General features: G+C 55.0%; 1 protein-coding gene across 4 annotated transcripts in view; it reads left to right on the top strand.

The window, feature by feature from the left end:
• Positions 1 to 27,407, top strand: part of Slit3 (slit guidance ligand 3) — a 583,956-nt gene that overhangs the window by 471,115 nt on the left and 85,434 nt on the right. For all 4 annotated transcript variants that reach the window (XM_078052276.1, XM_078052277.1, XM_078052275.1 and 1 more), the window contains exons 13-20: positions 3,621 to 3,764; positions 4,959 to 5,122; positions 14,551 to 14,701; positions 15,924 to 15,998; positions 22,538 to 22,681; positions 23,311 to 23,454; positions 25,807 to 25,970; positions 26,912 to 27,044. In XM_078052276.1, the coding sequence (XP_077908402.1) occupies positions 3,621 to 3,764; positions 4,959 to 5,122; positions 14,551 to 14,701; positions 15,924 to 15,998; positions 22,538 to 22,681; positions 23,311 to 23,454; positions 25,807 to 25,970; positions 26,912 to 27,044 (1,119 nt within the window). The remainder of the gene's footprint in view (positions 1 to 3,620; positions 3,765 to 4,958; positions 5,123 to 14,550; positions 14,702 to 15,923; positions 15,999 to 22,537; positions 22,682 to 23,310; positions 23,455 to 25,806; positions 25,971 to 26,911; positions 27,045 to 27,407) is intronic.

Genomic DNA, 27,407 nt, shown 5'->3' with positions numbered 1-27,407 from the left:
GAAGTTCCAGCTCTGCTCCTCATGGGGAAGAGCCAGGACAGATGGAGTATCCCAGGGGATCCTAAGCGTCCCAGGCCTCCTACTCCAAAGAAGAATCCATCCCCCAGTCAAAGAGGGAGGCCTGGGTTGAGGCCCTAAGAGCTGCTGAATGGTTCAACATTTCCTGGCAAGGTGGCACACCTTTCAAATATGAAGCGTCTCCAGTTCCAAAGGCCAAATGCTCTTTTCAAAGATGGAGCGTCTCCAGTTCTAAAGGCCAAAATGCTCCAGGATCAGAACCTTTTTGATTGCTGCAATGATACTACAAGTGGAAAATTCCACACCTGACCTCAAGTGATAGGTCACAGTCAATACAGAGGAGCACTAAAAATACTACACAAAATTACCTTCAGGCTCTGTGGAAAAGGCACACGAGAAACCTCAGTGAGTTTTGCACTCAGACTTTAGACCCCAAGATGTCTGTTATTATTTATGCAAATATTCCCAAATCTGGAAAAAAATATCTAAGACCCTGAACACTTCTGGTCCCCAGCATTTTGGACGAGGGCTCTACACGCCATGGCTTTTCTGTTTGCTCCGCAGCACGGCGCCTCATAAATCCCCTCCAGCTCTAGTCCATGGGCCAGATAGCTCAGCGCTAGTGGAACCCGCCTGAGATGAGTCGCTGCCAGCTTCCTGACACAAGAGAGGGCAGAGGGACAGGCTGTTAGATCTTGCTGATGCTGGAGATCAGCAAGGCTGTCCTCAGCATCTAATTCTCGATAAGCAGCTTAATTTTATCTCTCCTACACCCACGCGTCTCACGGAGGGAGCCAGGCAGCCTGGGAGAGAGTGAGTGACCAGGAGACTGCGCCCTTTTCTCTTTTCCTTCGCTCCCTGCTTTGTGAGCTCTGTACCTTGTCCTTTCTTTGCCTAGAAATTCTGCCAGCCCGGGTCCTTGTGATGTCTTGCATCTTTGAAATGACATCCCGTGCGGGGAGATCTAGGAGCTGCAGGGGACAAAGAAGCACAGGGATGAGAGCAGGAAGCCTGGCTGGGCCTGAGGGGTGCGGAGGTTGCCAGGGCCGACTTCAGTTTGGGCAGACATCCAGGGCAGGTCCGAGTTGTCACTTCTCTGTCCCTGTGGCCATTTCCTTGTCCAGGCTCTAACACTCCCCAGGACCAGGCTCCACAGTGGGCTCATAAATCAGTTCTGAGGCCTCAAATCTTCATGCCTACTCGGGGCCAGAAAGTGAAGTCAACTAGTGAAGGGCACCAGTAGGGAGCAGTGGGCACTGTCCGGCAGAGGGCCTGTGTCCCTCCTACAGGGGGCAGCCAGGCACAGCTGCCTCCAGTGGACTCATTGCCAGAGATTCTGGAAAATTTTTTCAAGAGAAAATAGAAATCCAGTGTGTGTGTCTGTGAGTGTGTTTTGCTTGAAATTTCCCAACTTTTAAAACACAGGAAAGGTCAAGTTTTACATAGATTTGTTTGCGGCATGTTGCATATGGTGCAAGAAGGGCTCTCCCATGCATCGGAGAAGCTGGACTGGTCTCTTTACTGAGTGGTTCAACATCTCCCGGCAAGGTGATGCACGCAGAAGGCCCTTAGTATTAAGATTTGGAACAAATCATTTACCACCCACTTTTTTTCCCCTTAAACAAAACAAAAAATTGTGTGTGTGAAGGGTGCATTCCTGATGAGTACTTGGCCCTAAAGGGTCTTCTGGATTTTCTCCCTGTTTCTCTGCTCCACGAAATCCTCCTTCAAACGTCCCCAAGACAGCATGACCTTGACTACGATTCAATACACAAAGCACAGGAAATTCTTGAGGAAGATGCTGCAAAAGGGGAGACAGATGGGCCGGGTGGATGAGGCATTGTAAGAAAAAGGAGCAAACCCTCTGGATACCTGGTTATCATAACCACAGCCAGCAGGCCGCTCGAAACACCCGTGACCTTGAACAACCCTGGCCACCTCTCAGCTCCAGTTTCCTCACCTGCAACTTGCCCGGGTAGTTCTGCCCATCTGCCCAGGTTATTGGGAGAAGCATGGGGTGTGAGGAGGACAGGGAGACTATTCTGCAAACGTGAGCTTTTCCCACTGCAAGGCAGGAGGACATCTGTGCGGACCCCAGGGACTTTGCCCATTATTAGCCAGATTAAACAGGCAGCTCTTCCACTTGCCATGTGACAGCTGCCTGCTTCCTGCACAGGGACCCCTGGGAGAGGTGGCACGCATGGCTTAGCTCCCCGGGGCAGCCCCACTATTGCTGAGGCCCGTCCCCCTGGGTTCTGTTGTCAAGGGACTCCTGAGGCGCAACAGCCCATTAGGAATCTCAGGGTCATTCCCCACCAGGGAGGCTCTAAGCCAACCTTGAAAATCAAAATTTTAAAACTTCACCATTTTTGCTCTTGGGTAGCATTCCTCCTCCCTCCCCGCCAATGTCGTACAAGAGGGAGCGAGAGACGATTTTACAATGACTTCAAGGGCACAACCAGCCAGTCGAGGATGAAGAAGGAAATTCTTAGCACTCCAATTTGGTTGGCTTGCCAGGTGCCTCTGGAACTCTCCTATGGCATCCGCTGCACCAGGGTCTCACCCAGAAGGCAGCTTCCCGTGAGGCTTTGCGGGTGTGGAGGGAAGGATCTGAAGAGAAAAGCATCACAGTGGGTCCCCAGTTTAGGGAAAGCTGATCCTGGGGAAACTAGTGCCCTTGTGGAGGAGGGACATCCCCAAGGTTGCCTCTGGAGTTGGGCGAGTTTCTTGATAAAGAATAAGCACCGAGAGTTAAGGGAGAGATGCAGTAGGGTTCACTGCCACGACGGAGCCGTCAGTCTTATTCTGAAGACAAATGATAAGCAAGAAAAGAAATCATCCTAAAATCACAAGTCGAGGTGACTCCCGAGGGGCTGTGAGAGGCAGCATCGGGGGTCCCAGCTGAGATGGTCAGGCCAGCCTCTCTGAGGAGGTGACATTTGAGCTCAAAGGCAGAGGAGGAGGAGAAGCCCAGTTTGCTGAAAGAGGGTCACAGGACCTGAGCTAGATGCTGAGGAGCAGGGAGGAAGTGGGCAGCCGGGGAGCTGAAGGGGGGCTGGCATGTTGTGCACAAGGGCAGGGGTTGGGCCACGCGGGGCTGCATGGACCTGTCCTCTGCGTACGTGCAAGAGAGGCAGTATGCGTGCCCCGAGGCTGCACGTGGCTTCGGACTTTCTGGTGGGATGACCTGTGACTCTCACCAGATTTCCAGTGGAATCAATGATCCAAAAGAACCCTGGCAACTAGAGCTTTAAAATAATTGCGCCAAATGATTGTTTTTCTTTTCCTGGAAGCTCGGAATTCTAAAGCAGAAAGTTCAAGGCACAGGTCCCTTTCAGGTCTCCCTGCAACACTGCAGCAAAGGGCAAGTGCCAGGTGGCAGCATGTGACACAGGCTCCGCGGGGAAGCCGTGCAAGTGCCCAGGCGTGGTCAGCCAGGGTGGCCAGGCACACAGCCCTCCCTCTCTCGCCCCGGGCAGCTGTAGGAGCTCAAGGCTGCAGGGATGAGCGATGGCCACTCTGCAGCCTGTCCCCTGCAGGCGCAGCCTGTGCACTGCTGATAATGACCAGGGCCGGCGAATCACGGCCTCTTCTGTTTGCAGCCTCCTCAATGCCAACAAGATCAACTGCCTGCGGGTGAACACCTTCCAGGACCTGCAGAGCCTCACCCTGCTCTCCCTGTACGACAACAAGCTGCAGACCATCAGCAAGGGGCTCTTCGCCCCTCTGCAGTCCATCCAGACACTGTGAGTATGCTGCCAGGTTCTGGCTACCCCAGGCGCCCGGTGGCAGAGAACACCCTGATGAGGCAAACTCACACATGGAGCATGGCTGGGCTGTCAGTGAGAGTGGAATGAGGAGAACCAGGAGCTGGCCATGTGACACTCAGGCAGCTCATCACCACAAGGAGCACTTGCCCTGTTTAAAGATGGTTACATCTCACAGTAACCCTAGGGTGTAGATGCTAGTATTATCCTCAGTTTATATGTGAGGAAACAAAGGCACCGAGAGGTTAAGTAATTTACTCAAGGTCACACAGCTAGTTAAAAGGCAGGATTTGAATCCAGGCAGAGAAGCTGAGCACAGCTGCTGTGTTCTGAGCAGGTGTCATCCCTGTTGATGACTCATTTCTGCCTACCAACAGAAACCTGCAAAATAAGTGTCTGGTAGAGACTCTGGGAACACTTCTTCCTCACTGGGAAGAAATTCTGGGCACCACAGATGGGTATAAATATTACAAGGGAGTAGGTCACATCTGAGTCCAGATCTCAGCCCATGTTTTTAATGGCTCCAGCTTCAGGCTTGGACCCCAGCTCCAGGCCTGCAGTGAGCCTGGGGCTCCTGAAGACTCCACGAGTCACTGGCACACATTACCCTGTAGTCAGAGGCAGAAACCCATCCAGGGCAAAAGCAGCTGCTGTCTGTTGAATACCGAACGGGTGCCACGCTCTGCGTCCAGTGCTCTGCAGAGCTTCTCTCCCTGCGCCAGGGGAGGCCAGGCCCCGGCGCTCTGTGATGATAAGGATAATAACAATACCCGCTGCTGTATCTGGAACACCCACCATATGCCAGTCGCCACGCCAGCTGCTTTACGAGCCTGGTGTCCCCAAGCTTGGAGAAATAAAATGCATTCTGCCCGGGTGTAGAGTCTAAAGCTTGCGACTTGCTTGCCCGCCTGAGTTGGCGTGGGTGAGAGTAGAGATGAGCGGTGGCGGGTCCTGCCCCCAAGCAGGGAGAGCTGGGGGTTGGTTCCCCAGACCAGATGCTAGCTGCATCTGTGCCTGTCCTGGCAGCCAGCCAGCCTCAGGCCCTCTCTTTGAGTCCTGTCTGAAAACAGCACCCCCACGAGGGACAGGGCCTTGCACCGATTGCCAGGCAGGGTGGTGGTGGAGCGAGGCGCCACAGGTCACTCCTGATTAACAGCCCCGTCCCTCTTGCAGCCACTTAGCCCAAAACCCGTTTGTGTGCGACTGCCACTTGAAGTGGCTGGCTGACTACCTCCAGGACAACCCCATCGAGACAAGTGGGGCCCGCTGCAGCAGCCCACGCCGGCTGGCCAACAAGCGCATCAGCCAGATCAAGAGCAAGAAGTTCCGCTGCTCAGGTAATCAGGTTACGGGGGCTGGGCCCCACTTTCTGACTCAGAACACAGCAGCCCCTGAGAGGCCAGTAATCCAATCTAGAGGACAGCGAGCCCTTAATGGCTCCTGGGGAGCATCTTTGCAAATTAAATTGGGGAAATTCAGTTAGCCCACAGAAAACCAATTACCTTATGGATTTAAAATAACACACACACACAAACACACACACACACACACACAAAATCAAAGCATGGGGGAGGGGAGGGGGAGGCGGCTTCAGGGCAGACAGAACCCAGGCGGCCTCGGAGCCCCAGAGCTAAGTAAAGCCAGGAGACAGGACAGCCTCTGCACACGTGTCCTTGACAGGAGGGTAACGTTGGATTTTCAGCCTCCAAAGCCTGCTTCCCTAATGGCAGACAGAGAAATAAATGTAGCCCAGGCCAGGCGGCAGGCTCTCTGTAATCGAAGTCCCCTGGAAGATGGACTTTGGTACAGCCCTGCGGCCGAGCGCATTATGGGTTTCAAAAACAGGTTCACTATCCGTTCCAAGCTGCACCCTGATGTCGGAGAGGACGGCAGACACTGGGAAGAAGCACGGCCTCGCCCTCGTGCCAAGTGCTCTAGAAACATTTCTCCCCACTGCACCCAGGAAGGACAGGGACAAATGACAAGGGGAGTCTTAGCCAGTCTTGGAAAAAGAAGTAGCTCTCCTTGACCGAGAACTAGAGGAGCAGGCAGTTAAAATGACTGGCATCCGTGTTCTTTTCTCCTGGAAAAGATCACTGCCCAGCCTCTGCTCCTGGGGTAGGTGACTGACAGTCGAGGGACGGAGGCGGGTGGTGCGCACAGGCTGGCCTCAGCCAGGGCCCTGCTTCCCCCCCTGCCCTGAGCATCTTCTGGTAATCAGGGAGGGCGCCATCCAGGGAACTGGTCAACAGAGAAGACCAGCAGGCAGCACCACGTTCTTGTCCTTGGAGTCAAGTTCTGTGATCCCAGTCTCCAGGGTGAACTGGAGCTCTTTGATTTTCCATTTCTTGGGAGAATCAAATGCCTCAAGAGGGCCTAGAGGCCTCAGGGACGTGGTGGCAGTGTGAAGAGTTGGTACCAAAGGGCCTTCCTCAGAATAATGGTGGTAATTACCAGATGGACCCTCCATCTCTGAGGAGCACCATGTTGGATGCTTCCAGTTGATTGGCTCCTTCCGATAGTCCTGTGAGGGCAGCAGGCAGGTCCCTGTGCCAGGGCAGAGGAGTCAAGGGCTCAGAGTGAAAGGGCACCCCAGGGTGAGGCCACAGTCAGCCACCACAGAGGCAGGAGTGGACCCCAGATCTGCTCGCTCTTCCCACTGGCACCCAGCATCTGGGACAGAAGGAGCGTTTGGGAAGGAGGTCAACAGCTGCCCCTCCCCTGACCTCATGGTCCCACTCCACCCTGAACTCTGTCCTTAGGTTCTTTTCTGGGCCCACGCATCTCTGGGAAGAAACTTTTGAGGATAGAACTGTCACCTGGTCCTTTCCCAGGGCCTTTCCTGGTTCTGTTCCTGCCTCCACCTGCCCAGGGCCCCGTTAACTGTCTCGGCCAATTAGTAGTAGCCGAGGAGAGGGGCTGTAGAGTCAGGGGAAGACAGGGCACCATCTGCCAACCTCAGTCTCATGAGTGTTCTGTCTATGTCCAAGCCCCTAGGTGATATCAAGCCCCTGGGTGACAGGGCTAGGGTGGAGTAGGCCAGGGTCTGAGGATTGCCCCTCAGGTGGGGATTGGGGACAGCAAGTTAGGGATGGCAGGTACAGAAAGAGCTAGGAGGAGAAAAAGGAACAGAAAGGGGACCTAGAACAACAAGGCTCACTCCGGCCCTGCGTCTGCCCTCCTGTCTGCCTTCCTGCCTTTGCATTCGCAGGGTCCTGGCTCCTCTCCTGTGTGGGTGGGGGGGACTGTAAACAGACATAGACAGGGAGAGGGGGCAGGGTTCTCGGTTGACCTTGACTAAAATATTATTATTTCTTTAAAAAACAACACTACACAGAAAGCTTCTCCCTACAGGGTAGAGATGTTTGTAGCCATCGCGAGCTTGACGTCTAGCATGACATGTGCTTTTATGTTGCATAGCTGCAGGGAAGAGGTAGTGAGAGCTACCACTGAGCTCCAAGGGCCTGAGCTTTGAGAAACACCAGGACCCAGTCCTGCCCTGGCCCTGGGGGAGGCAGAAACCATGGACCTAAAGCTCTGTGTTTCCAGGAAGCTCCAGCAGGAGGAAGGGGGGCAGGTGACACATAGTGGAGTTGACAGATAATAACTCTGCATTTTACTTTCCCCTAAAACACCCCCTTGAAAAGACAGCTGATGTAATTAGCAGCCAATTTGAGAGCTGCTCCTGCTGCACTTAAAGCCCTCCTTAGCAGGGCGTCTGGTTCCCCAGCTGCTGGGCTCTGCCTCTCTGTATCAGCTGCAGCCTTCGCCCTGGGCAGGAGATCGGGGTGGGTGCTGTCGACTGGGGCAATCTGACCATCAGATTAAGTCCTGCACAGGCACTGTCTGGCTGCAGAACCCTGGCCCATCCTGGGAGCACTTGCCAGTTGAAGGAGCTGTCTGTCCTGCTCCCTGCTTTGTGTGAGAAGAAGCTCTCATGATGGAAAGTGCAGGCTGGGGTGTGGCTCAGGTAGAACATTGCCTTGACGGGCAAGGCCATGGGCCCAGCACCAAAAGAGAGGGAGAGAGAGAGAGAGAAGAAAAGCCCAGAAGGAGGGCATGTGTCCCAAAGTGGCAAACAGCCAGATATCTTAGGGACCTCAAGAACATCGGGTCTGTTCTAAAGATGAAAGAGTTGGGGACCACACAGCTCAAAAGCCCTGTCAAAGGTATAGGGTATAATTTCAGGGCAAGGTCTGGAACCCAGGATTTCTGATACACTAGGAAGTGTATATTTCCAGGTCCCTTCATTTCCTTTTGGAGGAGGAAGCCAAAGATAAGGAAAGGGAGATTTTAGGGCGGGTGCATGAATGGGGTAGATTTCCCCTGCCCCGCGATACTGATCAAACTCCAAGACAAAATCTGAGAAGCAGAGTGTCCACAGAGCCCTGGAGTGTGCATGTCAACATGGGGTGAAGTCCAGATTACAGATGCAAGGGCTTAGAAAGGCAGAGGGGCTGGCTCTGGCTGAGGTGGCCTCTATCTAACTGGCCCACCATTGTAGACCACCTAAGCCCTGTCAAGGTGCTGAGAATAGCTTGTCAAGAAACCCAGCCCCCAACACCCTGTGGAGGAATGGCAACTGTCCCTCCTGTCCGAGGTTAGGCAGGGAGAGCACCAGAATCATCAGTGTTTACACCTCTCCAGTCCAATGGAGAAGTCCCAGGTCAGCAGGCTCATGAGAAGTTCCCCCGCTCTGCCACAGATGGGAATATGGACTGGGCCCCCCTCGTCTGGCTCCTTGGCCTCCAGGATCATGGCTCGCTAGCCTTCCTACCACTGCCATGACTCCCAGCCAAGGAGGAGGCCAGGGAATCCAAAAGGACCCTAGAATCAGGTGTTTTGCCCTCCAGCTGAGTGACTGGTTCCCCCGTCCTTCCTTCCCTTGGTTTGAGAGGCCCTTTAGTCAGGAGCCACTCTTCATTCACCTGCCACTATCTCTGTGACAGTTGGTGCCTCAGACCATGGTGATTGTAGTTTTCTTGGTGCCAAACTCAAGGCCCCTTTGGCTTCCCATCTCTCTGGGTAGGAAGATGTGTCTCCTTTGATACCCATCCCTCCTCCACCAAAACCCCAGTGGTATGGAATGCACAGCTGTCAGCCGAGGGCTTCTGGGGACCCTGAGGATGTTGAGGAGACCCCTGAGTAATGGAATGTCACAGGGGCTTTTTCCTGCAGAAGAGCATCCGCTTTGCTAGACCCCCAGGAACTGTGGATGTCTCTCTATTTAAGGGATAGTGGACAGCGGATGGCACCACTCGGCCCTTGGGATTGGCCCTGTGTGGCAAAGCTCTCAGAAGATGCTTTGCTAAGTTGATTCTTATCCAATGGTGAGGTGCAGAATGGAGGTCAGATGCTCTGCTCAGGCCCACGATGTGACCACAGCTGTCTGGATGTCCTCCACCCCCTGGGGAGGGGTTCCTTCTGCCCTGATGCCTCTGAGAAGGTGTCTGATGGCTTCCCACCTGTTGTCCTCCTTCCTGCTGTGTGTCCCCTGGGGCGGGGCACAGGGCAGCAGGGCCTTCAGAAGCGTTCCAGTGGAACTCCGCTCCTGGTACTAATCACGCGCAGTGGGGGCCTGCTCCGGCTTCCGCTTCTCCACGCTGCTTCCTCTGAGCGCTCCTGTCCTCTCTCTGATGCTGCTTCCTGACCTTGACTCTGACCAGTGGCCGTGGGGCTTTCCTTTGTGCTTGATCTAACCATGTGGTGGAACGATGGAAACGGAACATGGTTCTGTCAAGCACCGCGGAAAGCACCGCGCTCTCCTGCAGCATGGCCCGCCACCGCCGCCGCCGGACACTCCTCCTCTGCTCTGGACACCACAGCCCACCTGCCAGACCCCTCTCCCCATCTTGACTCAAAAGGGAGGAGGGTGGGAGTCTCTGAGGATTCAGATGCAGGGTGAAATGGGTTTGGAGAAGCACATGGGGCCAACCCACAACCTGTAGCCATATCTCTACCCCAAATGGAGGCATCATCCCCCAAATCTAGTGTGGATGCCAGCCATGGGTAATAGCTAGGTTTGAGCTGTGGCTCATGGGAGAGTCCCAGCCCAAGGTCATTTCCCCATGCAGCAGCTAACCCAAAGGGGAGTCCATCCTGCCCATGACCCTTACCACCTCCGTTGGAATCCTCTTCATGTGAGATGAGTGTGAGCTTGTGAATGGGTGAAGCTGGCATGAGTCTGAGACCTTGAACTTCACCGTGGCTCCTTCTAAACTTGACTCCTATTCCTCATGAACACTTTGGCCCTGATCCCCATTAGACCTCAAGTCCTATCTGTTTCCTTGAACTTCAAGCACAGTTCATGCAGATATGCTGGGCTCCTCATCTGATGCTCACTCAGGGCCAGGTGGGCCGTGCAGACACCTGCTGACTCTGACCCTAAAGAGGGATCTTCCTGATACATCCTTGACCCAGTGTAAACAAGATTGTGTTGTTGGTTCCTAGTCTCTGTTGCATCCCATGAGAGAGAGCTAAGGTGGGACCCACACTCTGGCTTAGACTCAGGAGCTGGGCACTGGGCTCCCATCAAAGTCTAGGACTCTCATCATGTCTCCTTCCGGTTGCCCTGCAGAGCCAGTTCCTACCATTGATGACTAATGGGGCGTCCTGCTCGCCTCTGAATTTTTTAACACATACTGGGTGCTTACAATAGGCCCCCATTGCACAGGTAAGGCTGTTGAGGCTCAGAGAGGCTGGCTAACTGGCCCCATCACTAAGTAACTGCCTCCATCTGGCTGAGCTCTGCCCCTTCTACCCTCAGCCTTCCTGGCTGAGCACATCCCTGTTACCTTGAATTAGAAAACATTTCAATCCCTGGCTTGAATCCATAGGGAGCTGAAAGTTTTCTCAGACGTTCCCTTCCAAGCTTACATCTGTTATCAGCAGTAACTTGAGTAAGGAGGAATTAAATGGCTCAGCCTCTCCAGCAGGAACATGCCAGGATCTCTCAAGCCTGGGACACCTTTCCTCCCTTATGGAGCGACAATTCTGAGTTCCCTGCTACTGCCCCACCATGCCAGGAGCCAGGCTTGGGTAGTGGATCCATACTGTGCCCTCCCGCCAAGCTCATGACCATGAGCTTCTCTGCTTCCAGCCCTGGATGCACTCATACTAGATCAAGTGGGGACAGCTTAGGACACCTCACTGCACAACTGCTGGCCAAACTCCTGCTAACCCAGGTAGCATCTTCCGGCCCCTGGGGTCAGGTCCCGGCCCTGCCTATACGTGGATGTCTGTGTGCCTGCCAACGCTCCTCTGACCCACTCACACTCAGCCCCCCTGTCCATACCACTTCCTCTCCAAGCTACTGAAAAGGCCGTCACGCTCCCCCAGTTCCTCTTTCTGCCCTTTTCCTCCTTTTCCTTATTCCACTAATCAGAGGGCTACTGGGGACAGAGAAAAGCCCTGGCCACAGCAGTTGGCAGATCCCTGCTGATCAGATAATGATGTCCGGGTGACTTCCAATCCACCTGGGACTGGTACTGGCCCCTAACCAGCCCAGCCAATCCATCCAAAGAATAGGAGCTCTTGTTGCCCATTCCCAGGCCCCTCACATGTCACATGCATCCGTCTCAGGAGGGGGCCAGAGGCTGGATTCCTAGTAAAGTCTCGTGCTGTGGATGTCCACCTTCACCCCACCCTGTCTATTAAAGCTTCTCTGTGATCACTACCAAGTGTCATCGTCTTGAGCTGCTCACAAAAGGGGAGGAGGGGTGCAGGGGCAGGAGCAGGGACAATGCCAGATGACGTCAGCACTCCCAGGGCGCACCTCAGCCAGGGTTGAGTTTTATGGCCCTCCGAGATCTCTCCAGTTGAGTTTTATGGATCCTCCGAGATCTCTCCTGTCTGAACCGCCCCAAAGAGAGAAGCAGCTGCCTGATTCTGCTGGTTCCCTCCTACTAAGTATTTCTGGCAGTGAAAAATATGCATTGAGATTGAAATTGACTTTTAAAGCTCTGGAAAAGTTAAAAATACTTTTGGGTAGTTATGAGCATTAGGCATAACAAATGGCTCCGAGAAGCCCTGGGTAGTTTCGGTAATGAAATATGAAGTGATGGAGGTGGCATTTCGGGCTGGCTGGGACTGGAGAACCCACTTTTTTGGTTATGTACATTACGCCGTTATGAACATTTCTGGCTCCCGTGAAATATCACTCTCCGACCCCCTCATTATTGCAAACCAGGGCAATAACAAAAACAGCAGGGGGAGAAATGCTAGAAAGAGCACATTAGTCCATCGAATCTAATTGCAAAATCATTTCATTAAGATGGGTCAGCAGCTCCACCACAGAGGTCCGCCATTATAATCTAACTGTACCACTGAGAGCGATTCCCGCTAACCACGGCCGCTCTCACCTTGATTAAAACGAAAATGCACTTAACAGGCGGCTGTCCCCAGCCAGCCAGTCTTCAGGCTCTTCGTGTTGAAGAGCAAACCGTGTCCCCTCCTGTCTTTCTGCCTGTGATCGGCAGGCAGGGTCCTCAGCTCTGCAAGGATCCCGTTGTAGACACATTGCAAAGGGAAAACAGACGCACACGTGCAACTCGCCCCTGCACACCGTTGACACGTGGACCCACCAGCAGGGCACAAGAGCGGGAAGTACCCTGTGGGCCTCGAAAGGGTTCACAAATGGAACTCACCCAACCCGGCCTGCCCAGGTGTCGGGGTTCAGTGGGACGATGTCTGCAAGCCACAGGCAGGAGATGCTCATTATACACTGGGCCAGGAAGCCATCTAAATCACAAGGACACGGGCCTCCATTCCGTTCACATGAGCCTGGGGGTAGGAAGCTGGATGAAGTGGGAATGGGGAGAAAGCAGAGGAAAAACGGAGGACACAGCCAGGTTTCTGGCTCCCTGCTTTCAGAGCAATGACCACCAGGTTCATCCCCCATCAGCAATCACCACAGGGAGGTAGTAGGAAGGGAGGGAACCCACCTGCCTTCTGCCTGACTGTAGCCCACCGGAGCAGAATCCCACATGCCACCCCCACCACCACGTCTGACTGTGTGTCATTCCCAGAGGCACAGGATGAAGCTCTGGTCTAAAAGCACTTCTGTGCTGTGCTGGTTCCATGGCCCCTGGCAGCAGCTGATCTGGGTTCATCCCTTCGCCATGCACATAGTACCCTGTAGGCCTCAGTCTCCTCATCTATAAAATGGAAACTCGGGGTATTGCAGGGCTTCCATGGGATCACCCAAGCTCAGAGGAGACTGCCTGGCTCTAGCCAAGTAGCAGCTCGTACATCAGCCCCCTGACGTCAGTGGCCTGTGACATGCCAGGTGGCAGAGAAGGGAGCAGAAGTAGAACCACAAGCACCCACACTCCACCTGCCTCTCCCAGAGAGGCTCCACTTCCCGGATCCTGCTCTCAGCCTCATACCAACCCGGGTGAGGCAGGAGCAGTTACTTGATTGCACTTCACCTGTGGAGAGGCTCAGGCTAATTCACAGCAAAGCCTGGCCAAGCTGATGCCTTCTGCTGCTGAAACCTGCAGACTACTAGCGCCCCATAAGGTCACAGATAAGATCACCAAGGTATCGCTCAGCTGGCTCTACCAACAAGCCACATCCACACTCTGAGACGATTCAGAAATGCACACGGGACACTCGGGTGCTGGAGGCATCCCACATGCATGGGCCCATGTGGACCGAGTCCCTGTTTGCCTAGCTTGGTGCTACTGCAGCATGTGGGGTGAGAGAATGAAAAGACCTGGCCAGCAAGGAACTCCCGTCTGATAGAAGAACAGGAGACCCCCATTACCGCCAGCATAATTCATGTGCTCACTGAGGTCTGCCGGCTGCTCCCCAGGGCACCTCTCAGAGACATCAGACTGTCAGTCTCCTTGCCATTGCTGTATGACCTTGAGAGAAATGCAATTTTGAAAAAATAAATCTTAGCTCCAACTTTTAACTCATGGGAACTGCCCTTGCACTATAGTTAAATAGGACTTAGTCTCTAAGACAGAGGTCAGAGCCGACCCTCAAATGCTTATTTCACAATGTTTCAAACTTGAATTCAATACCAATATTTTTTAAATACCTGGTTTCTCTTGAGGAAAAATTAAATAAAAAGGAAAAGAAACATTGGGCAACTCAGAGCCAAATTCCCAATCATGAGCGTCGTGGGCTCCAAACCCCCACCTGCCTAACCCTCATCACTGTCTTGCCGGTACTGAGGCCCTATGTCAGTGGTCACTTAGGACCACAGGTTTGTCTTCCTCTGTTCATTTCATTATTGTCAAGCCCCAAAAGGCAACTGAGTTTGCACTTCTTCCCTTGCCTTATTCCTAGCCCTGAGGGAGCCCCACAGAAGCCCTAGCAAAAGCTCTTCTGCTTGGGTCATGAGGAACAGTTAGAGCTTCTGTGAGTGGTAGGCTTCATGGAGCAGGGAGCCTCCCTCAAACTGGAGGCTGGATTCTCTACCCATGCAGCCTGCGGTATTTCTCTGAGCAGAAGGTCCATGACTTTCTTCAGCTTCTCAGACAGGTCCCTGGCCCACAAAAGCATAAGAGCCCCGGATCTTGAGCCTGGTTTCCCTAAGGATGAAAGAGATGAGTTCAAAGATCACAGGAAAAGTGGCAGGGACAGGACAGAGCACCCTGCCGTGCCCACCAATGATGGTGATGCCGTGTCTGTCGTGTGACCCCCACACGCACCTCAGTTCATGGGGCTGGTTTGTCTCCCCTCCCCCACTATGGACAACCTCAGGCCCTCTGCGAGGGAACCCATGACGCTGACGCCCCTCTTTGGCCCCGCCCAGGCTCCGAGGACTACCGCAGCCGGTTGAGCAGCGAGTGCTTCATGGACCTCGTGTGCCCGGAAAAGTGCCGCTGTGAGGGCACCATTGTGGACTGCTCCAACCAGAAGCTGGCCCGCATCCCGAGCCACATCCCCGAATATGCCACGGACCTGTAAGTCCCACCCTGCGTGTGAACACCCTCCCCTCCCCTTGCACCCCAGTCACCCTCCACCAGCCCAGGCGGGGGTCTCCTGGAGGTGGCCCCCCTCTGGCTTAGTTGCAGGGCTACTCCTTGGGCATCCTCTGCATAACAAGCCAAGGCAGACACCTGGCCATGCACGGACGGCTCGCTCTCAATCAGGAAGATCCAGTTTATTCATTCTATAAATGCATCCTGAGCACTCAGGGGAAGCCAGGCCCCTTGCTGGTCTCATCTATGATGCCCAGGTCCATCTTCAGTGAGAAGAGCAGGCAGACAGCCTCTGCTGGCCCTGGAGAGCTGATAATGCCACCAGGAAGATTGGGATTAAGCTAAAAACTGTAATAAAGCAAGAAAACTACTAGAATGATTAGATATAGCTGACCTTCCTGTTTGCCATGCTACTGAAGGGCTATATTGGTTTATCCAAAAAAAAAAAAGGAAGAGCTCAAATGCATACCTTAGTAAGGCAAAGGTGCAGCCCATGGGGCTGAGGGACCTGAGCCTGACACCTGCTCCCTGCAGTCTTCCTGAAATCGGCCAGCTGCTTCTCGTGTCTGAGGCCGTTTCCTAGCTCTAGAACGAGGGCATCCACTGGGAAGAGTAAGAAGGAGAGAAGCACAGAGTTTCATCTTGAGTCCTTGCCTAGGGCAGGCCCTGGGTAAATAGTGAAGGCAGGGCTGGGATCATGTCATTCTCTTTGACTTCCAGAATCCCCACAGGACGTGGAAGGTCCAGCCTCTCGCTCCTCCCTGAGCCAGTAGGAAGGTTGGGCATGGAGCCTCAGAGCTGCCCGCGTTCACAGTGCTCAGGAAGGAGCTGAGCAGCTTGGTGAGGTGCTGTAAAAGCCTCCCGGTGTGTTCTAGGTTGCCACTGGTACCCACAAAATGAAGGTTCCCACAAAATGAAGGCAGACACTTGGCAATTGAATATTCTCATGGATGCCCATGAGAATATTCCAGAAGGCCTCTCCACCCAGGTTGAAGGGGTTTCCTGCAGGGGAGGAGGCCTTCAGTATGCTCCCTCTCCTGCCGCGTTCTGCAGCTGCCCAGTTGCCAAGTCCCCTGGCTCTGGGGGCCCTAGCTGAATGCGAGGTCAGGGCCCAGTCAAAGCCATGCAGGGAGCCGAGCAGAGGGCGTGAAGGAGGCGCCTCACCCCAGCTGACCCACCCCCTCGCCCTCTTGCTTCTCTGCAGGCGACTGAACGACAACGAGATATCTGTTCTAGAGGCCATGGGCATCTTCAAGAAATTGCCGAACCTGCGGAAAATGTAAGTGAACTTCAGGAGCCGGGCAGCCACCACACTCCCTGACCAAGGTCTTGTTCAGACAGAGTAGAAGCCAAGGCCCTGGGGCCCCTCGCCCGCTGTAGCCCCTCCCAGCCTCCTGCAGCCCCTCCCAGCCTCCTGCTGACCCCGGCCATGGCCTGTGCTGGGCTACAGGACAGACACACACAGCCAAAATGAAATGTGGCTGTGTCTCATGGTCACATGCTGCCATAAGCGTGCGCCCACAGCATCCCTGACCCTGACCCTCTGCTCAGCCCTACCCCACCCCACGTCCACTACCCCAAGAGCTGGGCCCCGGGTGAGGACCAGTGATGGAGTGTTTTATTTCCTCTCTGCTCCCGGGCTGTCCTCTGTCATAACCCTCTCCCTGCCCAAGTGGAACCAAGTCACAAAGGTAACAAAAATAACACTGCCATACTATTAGGGTACCCGTTCTGAGCGGGGGCCATGTGCCCTGTTGGACATGCATTGGTCATTTTGTCCTTACCCATTTTGTGCTAGCTTCACAGTCCCCTTCATATAGGTCATGGAACTGCGGTTCAGAGAGATTCAGTGACTTCTCTAAGACCACACATCAAACACATATCAGAACTGGTACTTAAATTTGGATCCACCTACAGTCACACTAGTGTGAGTTTGGGCTTCCTTCCTCCTCCTCCCTTCCTGGGTGCCCCAGCAGAGGAAGGCAGCACAGAGATGGTCTCTGCTGTCTGATTCCAAGGCTGTCTTCTCTTTGACACCCTTTTCCCCCACCCCCTATTTCATCTCCCTTGGCCCCAGAATTTGGGTCTGCTTCCAAAGCAAGGGAAATACAGTCCGTCCTCATTATTCAGAGTACATATTTGCAAACCCACCTGCTGGCTAGAATTTATGTAGCTCCACAATCGAGACTGTTTCTGCTTTCAGGGCCACTCTTGGCCATGCACGGAGTCCACTGCAGGGGAGAACTCAGTCACCCTACACACGTCCCCCGCTGATGTCGAAAGCTGGTGCGCCAGCTGTGTTCAGCCCTCGTGTTGTAAACAAGTGTCCCTTTGCAGTTTATTCAGGGCCACATAATTTGCAAGTTTGTGCTCAGCCTGAGAAGCCTGTGCTGGGCCTGGGGAGGAAATGCGTGTGTTGGGGAACGTCTTCCATTCAGGCAGGAGACACGTTGCTGCGGGCTGCAAGTTCAATGTTAATGAATCAATAACATATTAAATAAGGTGTCTTTAAGCAGAAACACTCATGAAGCAAGTCTCCTATTGATGAGTTGATGAAATGCCGTGGGCAAGGCCTCCTAGGACCTGACCCTGTGTTTCCCCGGGAGCCACAGCTCTGTGTTTGCTAATTCAGTGGACCTGGTGACTTTGCAGAATGTGACTGCTATTCATAATGGGAATTGGCTATGACTCCTTATTGTTTTTCTGTTCTCTGTACCTCACCCGTCGGCACCCTGTGGACAGGTAGGACAGACCCCTCCTAGGCCCTGGGCAGCATCACATCTCATTGGTGCTGCTCTGGCCCCTCCTCTCCCTGCCCACAGTACCACCCTGGCCACAGCCCCAGGGACTGGTCTGTACCTGTGGGCAATGCAGAGCACTCTGAGCTGTCACTGTGGTCCAGCACTCCACGGACCTCGGGGACCCAGCCAAATAGCACCCATCACCTGCCAGGAGATGTCCTTCCCAGTTCATACCAGGGATGCGTGCTTGTTTTGACCTTGAGGCAGAAGCTTACCCACCTATGGATTTGGTGCTAGGAGAGTCAGGACAGTCCAGTGCCTGGCGAACAGGAGCAGACAGCCTTCACTTCTGCAGAGAAACACACATTCTCCTGGTTCAGGTGTGACTCCCCTTCTTTGTGCCTCCCTGCAGACAGATGCTAGGGATGAAGCATAGAGAGCCGACTCTGCACCTCGGGAGACACTCACACAAACACATGTGGGGCTGCTGACCCCAGTCTCAGCGACCCAGCAGCAAAAGGGAGGAGTGGGGACTGTGACAAATGTAGGCCCAGCTCTCATCCAAAGGGGCAAGGCTCGTCCCCTTATTTGCCACACTGGAATGAAGGTCAGGCCTGCCAAGTGTCCCCACTTCTGAAGAGCATCTAGATGCTGGGGAGAACCTGCAGGCAGACCTGTTTTCCCTGTGGCTTCAGCTTGGACCTTCTCCAGCTGTGTGACCAGGGGACTGTCCTTGGCCTTTATAGGCCTTAGTTTTATTAGCATTTGTATAATAGAAATAAATTCACCTTACTTGCAAGTTATGATGGGGATCAGAGGTGAATACGGGGCTGGGTGTGCGGCTCAGAGAGAGGTGCAGGAGATGGAGGGGCAGCAGCGTGGCTGATCAGACATTTTAACAGGGAGGAGCTGGGGAGCGAGACTGACCGAGGTCCACTGTCATATTGTTACATGTACCGATATGTACAAGTATGTACAAAAATCCCACTGCTAGATACAGGTATGATGCACAGATTTAAAAATTAAAATAAAAATAATTAATTTAAAAACTAAAACCAGAACTCAGACACTTTTAGGAGCCTGGGAAGTGGGACACATATGGAGCATGGCAGGACAGAGTCATGATGATAGCAATAATGACAGGTGGCAGTGGCTCTTCTCAGGTGCTTTACTCAGTGCTAGATGCTACTGACATTGTCTCCTTTAACTCTCCAGAGAAAAACTTTGATATCACTTCATTTCACAAGTGAAGAAGCTGAGGCAGAGTAGTAAGTAACTTGTCCAAGGTCAAAAGGCGAGTGGCAGAGCCAGGAGCCAGAAGTGGTGACAGAGCAGGTTAGCAGGGAGCCCGTGTCCCGTGGAGGGCAGTAGCCGTGTGTGTGCCTTGGTGTGGCGCAAAGCCGTGTATATACATGAGGATCAGCCAACCAACCAGTGACCCAAGGGGCAAGGCTGATCCCAAAGGCCACCAGCTGCCACCACAGATGACAACAACAACCAAAGATCCTTGTGTCCCCAGATGCATCCCCAGCTGGGCCCCTCCTTGGAGGTGGTGGGTCCCGCCCGATGTCTGCCCAGCCGTGTAGCCAGAGCTAGCCAGGCCTGGGCCTGCCGAGTTTCCTCGAGGACTCCAGGGCCAGGGTCCTCCAGTCACCTTTCTTGACTCTGCCTTTTAGGGCACTCAGGCAAGATCGTGAACATGGAGCCAGGTGGTGGGACTCCATGGCTTTCTGAACCTCTGGCCCTGCCCGCCAGGTGGGAGAGTGGGGCTGAGCCCTCCTCGTGGGGTTCCCTTGGGCATGGCCTGTACTCAGGGACGCAGACGGGAGCACCCCTGACTGGGATATGGCACAGGATCCTCACTGCTGTGGGAGCTCAATGCAGCATTTCAGCAAGACCATGGCTGGGGACGCAGAGCAGTGGTCAAGTGCTCGCCCAGCGTGATGAGGCCTGGGGTGTCACCCCCAGCACTGGGAAGGAAGAAGGGAGGGAAGGAGGACGACGTCACATGCAGAGAGCCACTGAGACCTCTCTTAGGTAGACTTCCAGGTCAACTCTAATGCTGAAGGAGAAGCTCAACCAGAGGCTGAAAACCGGTGGTCCTCCAGCCAGAGTCAGGGGCGCGCCAGGGGATCAGCCCGTGGTGGAAGAATTTGCTGCTCACTTTTTTTTTCCTGGTTTGTGTTATTTTGCTTTAGTGCACGAGAGCTATTATTTCTAGAGAAATGCAACATTTCAGAACACCAGAGCGACTGGCATATCTCAAAGATACACAACTTACAATAACTTCTGGACAAACTATAATATAAAGTTAATAAATGTGATCTTGGTATTTAAAACGTATTAGCATAACATGCTCACCTTTAAAAACCAGGAGTCTTTACAGAAACCAGAAAGTATGGATTTCTGGAACCTTCTGGAACATCTACATCCCCAAGGGGGTCCAGTTGAGTTGAACTGAGAAGCAGCTGCCCCCTTAGCTGAGGCTTGTGCCTCCTGATCCCTTCACCCTTCCTGGCCTGCTCCCAGTCACCATTAAGTCACTACCTGGACCCTGAGAATACTTGGGCTTGTCACCCTAGCTGCAAGAGAATTTCCACCTCAGAGGGGGAGGGAAGGGGCCCTAGAGGGTGAACAGGACCTCCCCATCCTGACAGCAAGACTGAGCACGTGCTCCATCATGACTCAGCGTTCACCTTTCCCAGAAAGTTCCACTTAATTTTCCCATGGCATTTCTAACTGGGACTAGACTTAGTCAGAACTAATGGGCTGGCTGCAACCCTAAAGAGGCTGAAACCTGGAGCAGCCAGGCCTTGCCTCATAGGGCCCGGGCAAGCAGCCCGACAAATCCACCAGCTCCAAGACCTCTGTGTGACTGGGGGAGACCCCTCTACATCGTCCCTGTCCCCAGGGTGAGTGGACAAGGCTGAGCCCTCAGGTGTAAATGCCCGTCCTCCTCAGGCAAAGGCCCAAGGCAGCAGTTTTCCTTCATGGGGGCTGCAGAGAGGAGAGGCCGCTGGTGGCCCTGGATTTGCATGGTGGGGTTTCCTTGGGGGAGCCCCTTGGGGAATGCCTGCTGTGGGAATGTCAGAGCTCTACAAACCCCGGATGTCCTCAGCTGTTCCTGGAGTGTCCACCCAGGCTGTGCTCCCCACCCCGCTCCTCTGCAGCCTGCAGCAGTGAGGAGGGCTTTGATGGATGGAGAGAGCAGCTGCTGGCCCTTCAGGAAAATTCTATCCACCCCTCTCTGCCTCCCTTCTGTTTTTCATTCTCCCAGCCTGAGGAAATGCAATTCACAAACCTTACAGTAATGTGATGTTAATTTTGCTCGTTTAAAGAAACAGATGTCAGGAAATGGGAAGCCTCCCACTTCAGAGCTGCCCTAACTCATCTTCATTGCTTGGCCCTTGTACTTTAATCCCCATGCAGCTCCGGGGCTCCCTGGAGCCAACCTCTCCTGCAGCCTGCGGTGAGTTATGGCTGCCGGGAGAACCTTCATCTCTCCTCCTACATCCAATTTGGGGGAAATTTGCAGTCTCCCCAACACATTACCTCCATTCCTGGGTCAGCCTGGGGCTGGGTGACCAGGATTGATACGAAAAGCCGCGGAGTTTCAGGAGACTCCAGGGAACACCCCCACCCCCACTCTCAGATCTGGGGAAGGGCCTGGGGGTGTGGCCTCCTGTGCTCTGGGCAGGACAGAAAGGGGAGGAGACCAAGGTCAAGACAAGGAGCATATGCTTCCAAAGAAGGACTGTCCCCTCCACTCCAGCTCACAGGCTCCGCATTGTGGCTCTCTAGTGGCCCACTTGGTTCTCAGGGAAAGGGAGGGAGATTTGCGGGGAGCCCTGGAGACCCAGGCTCCACCAGGAGCTCCAGGTCAGTCCCTAAGGGAGGCTCCACCCACCGGGGTTGCTGCTGGTCAGTGCAGAGCTCTGCGAGCTGGAGAGGGAGTTGGGGTGGTCTTGTGGCCCCTTCTGGGGTACCCCCTCTGTGACCTGAAGCAGAGCCCTCCCTCCAGGCCTCAGTCACAGCCATAACCAGGCCACCTGGTGTGCTCCAGGGACTTCAGCAGCTTGGCGAGCAGGCAGGCTTTCTGCAGCCCAGGAGTCTCCTGCTTGCAGAAGATTTTCCTGTGCAGGGCTCTGCTGTGTTCTGGGAGGTTAGACCCTTCCTCAGCTGGCTCCATCCACTGGCCAGGGGTGCCTTCAGGGCTGGACATCTGGATGGTCTTTGGAAGCCCTTCCTTCCCTGTCAGGTGGAGTCTAGGAGGCCTGTGTCCTGACCTGCCATTCCACCTCTTCTGTGGCAGGGTGTGGGTGTGAGGATTGGAGGGAGGGACCTGCCCTCAGAGCTTGGAGCAGAAGCATAAGTGACAACACTGAGCGCTCACTTTAAGAAACACACTATCCCCAGTCCTGAATTCTGCAAAGCTGGTGACATCAGGGAGTGAGGCTCTGCGTTATCAAAGGAATATTCACTTGTGAAGGGGATAGTTCAGTGTAGCACTTTTTACGTGCAAGAAGACCTGGCTTCCAATCCCTGTTCTCTCAGCTGTGTGACTGTGGGCAAGCTACCTAATCTCTCTGAACCTAGGTCTCCTGTAAGATCGGAGTGCAGCAGGGTCTGTCTGATTGATGGTGGTGTTCGGGTTGTGGTTGTGAAGGCTGGATATCTCTCCTGGGGGAATATGATAAGTACTCAGTGAATACAAACAGAAGTGCCTGCTGGTGTTGGGGTTCTGGTGCGAATCCCTATGGGAGGAGATGTATTTTGTTTTCCCGGCCCTCCTCTCTAGAGAACCACTGCTTAATGAGAAAATCTGGGGAGGACACAAAAGAAGTTGGAGAATCACTGTTTTAAGTCCGCCAGTCCCCGGCATAGGAAAGAGGGTCACTGTGACAACACTTCACTCCCAAGCCGTCTGCTGTGTGGGGCCCTTGCTCCTGCTTCACAGGGTCTAAGGACAAATGTCAGGGGGATGGCGACAGCTCCCCACCCTCCAGTCCCCAGGGCCGTGGCTCCCCCGCATCCTGACCCTGTGCCCCCTTGTTCCCCCATCTGTCTCCTCCTCTAGAAACCTGAGCAACAACAAGATCAAGGAGGTGCGAGAGGGGGCCTTCGACGGGGCGGCCGGCGTGCAGGAGCTGATGCTGACCGGGAACCAGCTGGAGGCTGTGCATGGGCGCATGTTCCGGGGCCTCAGCGGCCTCAAGACCTTGTGAGTGGACTGGGAATCTGGAGGGAGGCTGAGGGTAGGGCAGGCAGCGGGGCACTGCACACCATCCTGACCTATGGGACCCCTTACCCCTGGAGCCGGAACCCTGGACACCTCCCAGTCCATTAAGGGAAGAGGTCAGCATGGCACTCGGACACACCACTTGGAGTCCCTCCGTGACGCACCCTCCCAAGCACCAGAAACCCGCAGAGGCAGCCACAGCACACTCTTCCCCACAAGCATGCACATGTGCACGTGTTTTTAAAAATGCACAACACAGACACGTGCCCCGGGCCCACAAGCACATGCAGACACGCCTGTCCACGTGGGTGTGAACACGAGGCGGTGCGCAGCGACCCGTGGGTTCTCCTTCTCCCTGCAGCAGCCACAGGCATGAGCACAGGGGGACACGCACACCCGACGCTGGCGCAGTAAGTGGAGCGCACAAGCAAGGGCACACACGTTCACACTTGGCCCCAGGGATCCAGGCCTTGCATTTACAGGTCGGATCTGAGTAGCCTGGAGGGCCCAGCTTGGGGGTGGCTGGAGCACCCCACTAGTCACACCCGCCACTGTGTGCCGTGTGCAGAAGGAAGTCTTGAGGCCTCTGCTCCTCTTCCCACCCCCTGCAGGATGCTGAGGAGCAACATGATCAGCTGTGTGGGCAATGACACCTTCGCAGGCCTGAGCTCTGTGAGGCTGCTGTCCCTCTATGACAACCGGATCACTACCATCACCCCTGGGGCCTTCACCACGCTCGTCTCCCTGTCCACCATGTGAGTCTCCCTGGCTCCCCCTGTGCAGACCTCACCATCCCCCAGCTCCTTGCTGTCTAAGGCCATGGTCATGTATACCTCTGTCTACTTAAAGAACTTTGCAGGCTCCCTGTACTCTGGGCTTCACGAAGGTACCGAGGATATATGGACCCAGCCAGCACTCCCTACTGAAGCTCACAGCAGAGTGAATTGCTGCAGGGAGGTCCACAGTGGTGTGAAAACCCAACACAGGCTTTGTTGAGAAATACTGGTGCTGTATTCTGGAAAGTTAGCTTATGGAAGAGAGTGGGAAATACATATCCTTCATCAGGAGGGGATGCACAAAGGCCCTGTGGTCAGTTGGAGCATAGACAATACATGGAGCTGAGCAAGCCCAGCATGGCCGTTGCACTGAGCATGAGAGGCTTGGTGCAAGGCAAGACTGAAGAGGAGGCCAGGGCTGGGCTGCAAGGTGGCTGTTGGCTCCCTTCATCCAATATGAGTCAGCAACAATGGGACTTTGAAGTAGACCAGTGATGTGACCAGCAGGGACTGAATCCAGCTTTCTGTTCACCTCAGTGAGTGCTCCTGCCCTGGGGGTTCACCGTGTCAGTAAGGAGGCTGCAACTCTAGAGCCAAATTTCCTACGTCCAAACCCTGCCTCTGCCTCTCATTGGCTGTGTGGCCTTGGAAAGGGACTTCATCCCTAGGCTGCTACTCCCCCTGATCCACCTCCTGGGATTGTTAGGAGGCTGGGTCGCTGCAGTTTCTGAGGCACACAGCCAGGGCCTGCCGTATAGAAAGGACCCAACACCACGTGGCTCTGCTGTCCTTTGTGGATAGTTATGTCTTCCCTTCTCCAAACACCCTTTAGGAGATGAATGAAAAAAAAAAGGCAGTTTCTGCAGTTCCTATTGCCACCCGCTGTCCCATCCACATGCCCATGTCACTTGGAATAAGCATGAGAGTTGTGGCCATTCCCTCATGACCTGCCTGGCCTCCGTGCCTCCTGTCCAGCACCACTGACCCCCTCCAACCTCCCCCACCCAGCCCACTCTCTCCTGGAATTCTGCTGGCCCTTCACACTACCTGGCACCCCCTCCTCTGAGCCTCTGTCCCTCCGTTCTCTGCTCAGGTGCCACCTGCCCCACCCCATGCCCCTCTGCATCCTCCTGTCCCCTGAGCCCTGCTCTCCTAACACTGACCACCTCCTCAGCTTCGCCGCTCGTTGCTCATCCGCCACCAGTCGCATATCACTTGCCTCCTGTCATCTAAGTTCTGGAAGGACAGGGATACACAGCTGTCCCCTTCCCCACTGTATGCTGAAGGCTTGCACCTGTGGGGAGCTTAGGCACATGCCAGCCTATGAGTGTACAGAGGCCCAGGCCACCAGGGCTGAATGCACGAATGAGTGGGATGAGGGCGTGTCCTCAGCAGGGGGTCCATGGCTGGGAACAACACCGTGGGCTGGCTCACTGTGGCCCACCTTCAGCCGCTCCCAGGACCTCCCCAACCAAAGACAAGTTAGATGCTCAGAGGGACAGGTCACGGGCCCAACTTCCGCAGCTGCCGAGGCTCAGGGGAAAGATGCTGCTAGGGCAGCCAACGCCCGGGCTCTGGGTGACTGAGACACAGCAGCCACTCGAGGGCTCTCTGGCCCTCTTAGGTGACCTCCCTGGGCCAAGCTTTCCTCATTTATGAAATGCGAATAATGTCCCCTCCTCCCCGGGGCGACTGTGATAGTGTGAGTGAGGTGACAGACATGTGAGGTGCGTGGAGCTGCCCCTCCTGGAGCAGACTTGGTAGCAGAGGCTGCTGCCCACCTCCCTCCAGTCCAGCCACGTCACCCACACAGGGGACGAGTGCCTGTCGGAAGTGGGCTGGTTTCCAGACACAGAGGCCAAGAGCCGCGGCCCCCCCCCCCCATGAACCTGGGCTCCAAGAGCCAGGCAGATAGTAAATAAGGGCAGAAGCCATCAGGAGAGCTGACAGCCGCCCAGGACGGGAAGGGAGAGGCCGGGAGGCTGCTGCCTCCCGCTTGAGCTCAGAGAAGTCCCCTCAACTGGCTGGTGCTGGTGAAACTGAGAACCACAGGTGATGGGGAGGAGGCGGGGGCCAGGACCCAGGTAGAGGAGGGTCTCCAGGGAAGAGTGGGAGGCAGGGCGGCTGGAGCCCCAGCAGCAGCAGAGGCTCTGGCAGGAGGCCGAAGTCCTCCTCAGCAGGACCACAGCGGGGCTGCGGGGAGCCATCTGTGTGTCAGGGCAGGGCTGCAGCAGGCCCTGGGCCTGCCCTTTCCCGCCACCTGCAGCGGGGTCCCAGGGCTGCGCAGGGCAGCAGGGCGAGGCTGGCCCTGAGAGCCCTTCTCGCCCTCAGAAACCTCCTGTCCAACCCCTTCAACTGCAACTGCCACCTGGCCTGGCTCGGCAGGTGGCTGAGGAAGAGGCGGGTTGTCAGCGGGAACCCCAGGTGCCAGAAGCCCTTCTTCCTCAAGGAGATCCCCATCCAGGACGTGGCCCTCCAGGACTTCACCTGTGACGGTGAGAGGCCTGGGCAGCTTGCTGGGCAGCAGGGAGGGGGCAGGGCACAGGTGCAGCTGTCTGCATCCCCGGGGACCTGACCCACTCCACCCTGGGGCACATGCTGGAGCTCCGGGGGCTCTGCAGCCAGCCTAAGAGGCTCCCCTTGCAAATGATGAGGTGCCCCTTTCTGAAGCCATTTTCTTCCATCTTCAGAAATCCATCCTGATATACTGACTTACTAAAGCATGAGCTGGTTCATGCCGCTCTGGGCTTCCAAACCGACTAATCTGCCATGTCCACAGTGAGGTCGGTGCCCTTGGATGCTGTGGCCCCCTTGTGCTGTACAGAACCTACACAACTGTACATGGGAGCCCTCGGCCTTGCTTTTCCTGTCTATGTCATGGTGAAGTCCAAGGTTTATGCCCATGAGAAACAGATTTCAAGAAGATTCAGATACCGGGTCTCAGGATCCCAGAGGGCATATTCGTTTGCATAAATTTGCTTGATCCATTATCTAAGGACAGATTAACTGGTTTGCAGATCAACTGAGGGACACACTCACCACCCAAGAGGGCTTGTTTAGTGGGGAGGGGAGAAAGAGAGCAGGAAGAGGGAGGAGGCCAGGGCTCTGCCCCCACCTGCCCGCTCTCTTGGCCCTGATCTGGTTTGCAGGGGCCTCTTTCTGTTCCTCTGTGCGGAAGCCTCACCAAACCTCCTTAATAGGCTTTAAGTCAAATTCAGTGAAGGGCAGGAACCCTCCTTGCCCCCAGGTGTGTGTCCTTCCCCCTCCAACCAGGGTGAGGCCAGCAGCTGCTTCCAGCCTGGCTCTGGCCCAGAGTTGGAGCAGGCTCTGCCTGGCCTTTGCTAACAGCTGGGTGGCACCTGCCCCGGGCCTTGCTTGTCTGCGCCCCCTAGTGGACGCCATGTCCCGCCACGCTCACCTCTGGGGCTCTCCACAGGCAACGACGAGAGCAGCTGCCCTCTGAGCCCGCGCTGCCCAGAGCAGTGCACCTGCCTGGAGACCGTGGTGCGCTGCAGCAACAAGGGGCTCCGCGTGCTCCCCAAAGGCATGCCCAAGGAAGTGACCGAGCTGTAAGTAGCCCCATGCCAGCAGCCTTCACACTGCACCCAGCCTCTCAAGCCAGACACCAGCCAGATGCCCTTGAAGGCATTTCAGAAAGACGGCAGGGAAACCTTGCCAAGGTGACCAACGTGGGCTTTGACGGGAATCAGGAAGCCCAGCTCCCCAGGGCTTCTGCCTGGCAGGGGAGGAGCATCTGACTCCCCTCTCCCCAAAGATGCTCCAGAGCACAAGATGGAGGGTCGTTAAGGGCCTGTGCTGGGAGCCCTGCAAACTGGGCAGGGACTGATGGAAGCTGGCAGTGCCCACGTGCTGCGCAGTCTGGCACTTGATGCTCTTCCCCGACACAGGCCTGCTCCCTCCCCAGGCCGGCT

This window comes from Ictidomys tridecemlineatus, chromosome 1, assembly GCF_052094955.1.
Source record: "Ictidomys tridecemlineatus isolate mIctTri1 chromosome 1, mIctTri1.hap1, whole genome shotgun sequence".
Taxonomy (NCBI): domain Eukaryota; kingdom Metazoa; phylum Chordata; class Mammalia; order Rodentia; family Sciuridae; genus Ictidomys; species Ictidomys tridecemlineatus.
Note: the sequence above shows the minus strand (reverse complement) of the source record. Positions and strands in the feature narration are given on the sequence as shown.